This window comes from Morone saxatilis, unplaced genomic scaffold (assembly GCF_004916995.1).
Source record: "Morone saxatilis isolate NCDOM2014 unplaced genomic scaffold, NCSU_SB_2.0 Contig22, whole genome shotgun sequence".
Lineage (NCBI taxonomy): Eukaryota > Metazoa > Chordata > Actinopteri > Moronidae > Morone > Morone saxatilis.
In genome coordinates, this window is record NW_023339785.1 from 22,353,338 (window position 1) to 22,358,925 (window position 5,588).

Genomic DNA, 5,588 nt, shown 5'->3' on the forward strand with positions numbered 1-5,588 from the left:
GACCCATCTTCCTCTTTGGATAGTCCAAGCAGAAAGTAGTGCCTGACCACTTGGCCCAGCACTGTTGTTTCTTTGCCCCATGTGTTGCGGATTGTGTCACGGGCCTCTCTGTTGTGGGGTGCGACTGGGATCATAAGAACCAAGAATGGTCTTTCCTGCTGACATCTATTGGGTTCATCCAGTAAGAAATGGTAGGGTTGTGGGTATGCCACAAAGTATTCTGATGCTGTAAGGACAGCTGCTACTGCGACCTGTGAAAACAGGGGTTGATGTTTTCTGAAAATTGCACCACAATAGCACATATCTTTGTTTTCTTGATTACTCTATGATAATAGCGTCCTATAGAAAGTCAAAATGGCTCAGACAAAAGGCAAAGTGCATTTTTGCCTTGGCAGAAATTTGATTGCCGGACTGTTTTAGCTAGCTAGCAATGTATGTGTTGGACAGTGTCAGTCATAATAAATGGAATAATATTACCAAAATCCTATTAGTAGTCTTATATTACTTTGCTACTGCTAAAAGTAATATATCACTGTATAACTCTGGTCTCAGAGTTCACTGCAAACTCTTTCTGGCTCTTTCTGTTATTTTCCTCCAGTCTCTGTATATATGTAAAGTAGAATTATTCAAGCCCTAGGATCAATGTTGGGAACTAACACGTTACTTAAGAAGGCGTTAGGTGGGAGGCAGCCTTTAAAGGACCAGTATGTAGGATTTAGTGGCATCTAGTTGTGTAGTGCAGATCGCAAAACCTTTGCTTCACTCTCCCTTTCCAAGCTCAAATGCAAAACTATGGTGGCTGAAGATTGCATGGAAAATTTGAATGCAGTTGTCTAAAGCCAATGTTTGGTTTGTCTTCACTGGGCTACTGTAGAAACACAGCGGTCCAACATGGCGGCCTCCATTAAAGGAGACAAGTGGCGTCCTCAGGTAACAAAAACGATTCCTCTATTCCTACAGAGCTTATTATAATCCATTTCTGCCAATAGAGCCTCCAAAATGTTGTACACTGGACCTTTAAGAAAAAGGAAATATGCCTCCAAAGTGGTCACATACTGTATGTTGTGTGTTCTTAGCTAGCTTACTAACATTACCCACTGGTTAGCCAAAAGTCAGGAAAAAAACCTGGTTTTGTTATCAGAACTAACAGCTAGCTTAATATTAGCCATGCTTATGTTGAGTTAGCTGCTGTTGGTCATTGAAAAACCTCCAAATGGCTGGCTTTTTTAAAATTCTTTATACATGCATTGAACGCAGAATGTGCAGAATGTGAATATTACCGGCCACCTTTTGACGGAGATGTGTTAAGTAACGATAATCAAGTGCTAAGTGGCCTAATGTAACTCCATACTTTTGTTGTTGAGTAATTATTGATGTAAGGTAATTAATCATTCACATAAATAATTGATTAAATTTTTCGAGTACAGTGCAGCATAAACAAGAATATTTTGGTCAAGCTGTAACATATTACAATTCATACATCCTAGAGCAAAATCAGGTGTCAAAAATTCATAATGCATTCTGTGTGAACTCATCAATTGAGAAAATCTCCTGTATTTCACTTTACTACACTAAAAAGCAACTTGCTAGCAGTTATGTATAATAATCTAATTACATATTTCATTTTATTGATTTAATTTTAAACAGCTATACATCAAACATTCTGTCTTGAACATCATTAAAAGTTATTGCTTAAGTCAGACACATTTTCATGGTAACAGCAGCCTGATGAAATCAAACAAGAATTAACATGTTAACAGTAATGTGCATCAGCTAATGACTCATCTAAATTACTTTTCCTATTATCAGATAAACCAGACAAAACAATACAGATACATTATATGTATGGATTGGTCTTTGTCATTGTGATAACTGCCTTTGTTTCGAAATGAGAGAGAGGCCAGTAAACATACTTACACTGCTAACTTCCATTATGTTGTAAGATTGGCCTGGCCTTACTGTCCAAAGGGTCAAAGACCATAAGTCCTGAGAGCTTGAACTGTAGAGGATTAACATTAAAGTTCCCATCATGAGGAATAGCATCAAAACACACAACCATCGTCTAGTTCTTGTCCGTGGAGTCTTTTCACTGCCAAGACAAAAGTGAAAATAGACATCTTTAATGCCCCTTAACTGCACATCAGAAGCACTTTACAACCATTACTGGATTGGGATCAGGAAGCACTTTAAGCACTATTGCCTCTTCCTTGCCCAGTAATATAGGCCTTCCTCATTAGCTGTGATTTATGTTTAGACTGTTTAGAGCAAAGGAAGGAGTCTTCATGATCTGTATCCATCAGAAACCACCTAAACCATGAAATGCTCTGGACTTACTGCAAGCACTCAAATATTTGTAAAGAAAAGTTGAATGCGTGTTAACACCTCTGTGTTTTGACACTTCCCTGTCTTCATTTATTGACGTCATAAAGCTATAAGTCATGAAGAGGAGTAACTTATGGAAACATTGCATCACATATTTACCATAAAAAACAGTTTACAGGTATGAATCATATTGTTAATCTTTATAAATTTTTTACACACTTTTATAGTTGCGCTCATTTTCCTGTCACATGACTCTTGCTGATGGTGTTGGTTAAAGTTTACGAGTTTGTGGTGAGCCTTTCAACTACGGAAGAAGATTAGGGCTATGTGAGTTTAAGTATATACATATAGTATATGTCTGCACCCCAACCTGTTATTAATTGAATTTACGTCAATATTATATACATAAATAAATAAATAAATAAGCCTATGAAATTAATCCTGAAATAAATAAATTAGGCAATGTATATATAAATACATATAAATATAAATATAAAAATATAAAAATATAAAATATTTTTATTTAAAAAAGTATGTTCTTCAAATGACTCCTTTTATTTATTTGAGGGGACTTTGTCACATTTATTTCCCTCCTCTTTTTATCCTGCAGGGAAAACGTAAGCCAATGGGACAATTTTGGATTGTTAAAAATAAGCTTTGTCATGGACTGCAAAAAAAATTATCTTTGACGACAGCTAGGGCAGCAAGCTGCAAGGCTATCTGGGCTAACTAGCTAAAGGTAGCTACAGTTTGCAGCAGTTAGCGGTAACTTAATATTTTGTGAATCACCAAGAGTAGAGGCAGAGCAGGCTTTCAGGAGCCAAAAAGTGCAAAAAACCACCTCTGTCGGTTTCGGAGACTGAGTTCGGTCTAAAATGAGATAACCAAGCAATATTTATATTATTTCATTAGCATGTATATATATATTTTAATATTGACATAAATGACACTCCATATAGTTGTTACCTTTTGTTGTCTGAGAGTTAAGAAAGCTATTTCAATTGTTCGCTTTTGAAATATGTGATTATAAAAAGATTAGAAAAGATTTAAATGAAAACATTGATATATGATGTAATGATATAAATTTACCAAAATCCTCTGTGGAAACTCAGATAAAATGTTAAAATGAGTCATTAGTACAGAAATTACTGTTGTGTTTTTCTGCTGTGGAAAGCAGGAAGGAAAAAAGATTTATTTGATATTACAGCATTATCAGCTACAAAATGATATTAGCTTTTCTTGTTAAATACTCGATGAAACATTACGAGCACACAGTCAGATACAAAAAGTGAGCTCTAATGTTTGTGAGGAGTGAAGTCTCTACTGCAATCAATCTGATCCATTTTAATAAGAGCCAGACATATTTCTCATAAAAGCTTTTATATTTAAGAACGTCATTGAGCTTGATGCTTCAAAGTCAATATAAATAAACTGAATTAAAATCTAGACTTACCAGTTGGAAATAGGGTCGTCCAGCATTTTCGAAAGGCAGACAAGAATTTCCAATCCTACTGCTGTGACACATACAGCACCTAACAGACAAACAGCAGGTAAAAATGAGGCTGCTACAGTATCTGTCTGACTGCACTGTGGTTTGTGGTAAAGTGTGTCAGACAAGTGCACCAGGCCTTCTTCCGAATAGAAATCACACATGCTCTACAAAAAATACATGTGCAGACCATCAGCGCAACATTGTAAGATGAATGCTGCTGCTGCATATGCTGAATTTGACGAGCCTGCCGAAGGTGTTTTAAGTAGATGTAGATTCAACATGACAAATTATGGTTAACTTTGATTATTGTATACTGTCAACTGATTTTCTGTCTACTTACTGTTGCAATTATTGTAGCTCAGTTGAAACAGTTTCAGTTAATGTAAGGTTTTGATGTTTTTGATTATATAAAATAGAGTAGAAACACCTTTATAATAGGTCACACACAAATAAAAGCATTCCAGCGATGGGAAGATATTTACAGTATGATATATACAGATATTTATCTATAATAAAATATTTATTTTATTACCAACTGGTGGAACGCTTTCAGTGTGAAACAAAGGAAGTGTTGCGTTTGTGTTAACAGCAAGCAGAAGCAACAATGAACAAGCAGGAAATGGAAGCAAATAAAAATTAAATAAACAGGGATGTTATAATGTTATTAATGAAATAATATTAAATATAGTAATAAATAATATATTTAGATAACTAAATAATGCTAGCCATGCTCTCTTTTCAGTACAGGTGAACACATCTATTAAAGAAATGTTGAGTTAGAAAAAGGATTTGTGGGCTTCTCAAGCAATCATTATTCAAAATATGTGTTTAGAAACATCTAACTGGAGTAATTTAACATGCTAATACCTGGTTCCAGCAGGATCCACTTATGTTGTGATGATGCTATTACCGTTAATCTCACTTACTACGAAGAGACAGTAATGTAACATTTCCTCATTTGTGCAATCATGGTATCTATGACATCTGAGTAAAGTATATATTCTTAGAAGTATTACATCATTACTTATAAAGCTAAATGTGGTCTGCATACGTTTTCCTTAAAAAAATCATGATAACATGGGGCTTCTTGAGTTGACATGGTCGGGGGATATTTTATAATATTTTTGGATGGTCCCTGCTGTTCTTCTACTGCCTCAATTTCATTTGACTTCACTGCATTGTATAACCTCTGCCAACATTACATTTCATTTGAAATGTTTTTGTATTTTTTGTAATACATTTTTTTTTTTTACGTAGTCATGTTCATGAACGTAGCACATGCATACATCCATGATTAGTTACAAGCTAAACTGGATGGGGAAATAGTAAGAGGAGATAAAATGAATGGTTCAGAAACAATCATGGCTCCAAACAGGAACTATTAGGAAGAGAAGTGTGGACCAAGAGTACCCCTTTTCCACCAAACCCCAGCCCACCCAAAGCTGGGGTCTGCTCAAGGTCTGTACTGTCGCCAAGAGCTTGCTTGTGGTGGGAATTGTTGGGTTTCTGTAAATAATTTGATAAGGAGTGTGGTTTAGACCTGCTCTATTTGAAAAGTGTCCTGAGATAAGTTCTGTTAGGATTTGGCGCCATACAAATGAAACTGAAACTCATTGATCCAGAAAATACACTTATAAGGAATAAAGGTGTGTGAACTTCCTGTAGCTGAATATGGTCAGCCTACGCTACTCGTCATAATGGTACTTGGAGAGAATAATATTTTCTGAGGTGGTGTAAAAAGTTTGAGAAACACTGACGTAGGTGATCCCCTGAT

The 5,588-nt window shown here is 35.6% G+C and overlaps 1 protein-coding gene across 1 annotated transcript in view; it reads right to left on the reverse strand.

The window, feature by feature from the left end:
* The window catches only part of LOC118333388 (beta-1,3-galactosyltransferase 2-like), a 6,570-nt gene extending 2,769 nt beyond the window's left edge, over positions 1 to 3,801 (reverse strand). Inside the window, exons 1-3 of the mRNA XM_035668996.1 lie at positions 3,776 to 3,801; positions 1,918 to 2,089; positions 1 to 251 (exon numbers count right to left, since the gene is read on the reverse strand). The exon at positions 1 to 251 is cut by the window's left edge and continues 52 nt beyond it. Coding sequence (XP_035524889.1) covers positions 1 to 251; positions 1,918 to 2,089; positions 3,776 to 3,801 — 449 coding nt within the window. The remainder of the gene's footprint in view (positions 252 to 1,917; positions 2,090 to 3,775) is intronic.
* Between the last annotated feature and the right edge of the window lie 1,787 nt (positions 3,802 to 5,588).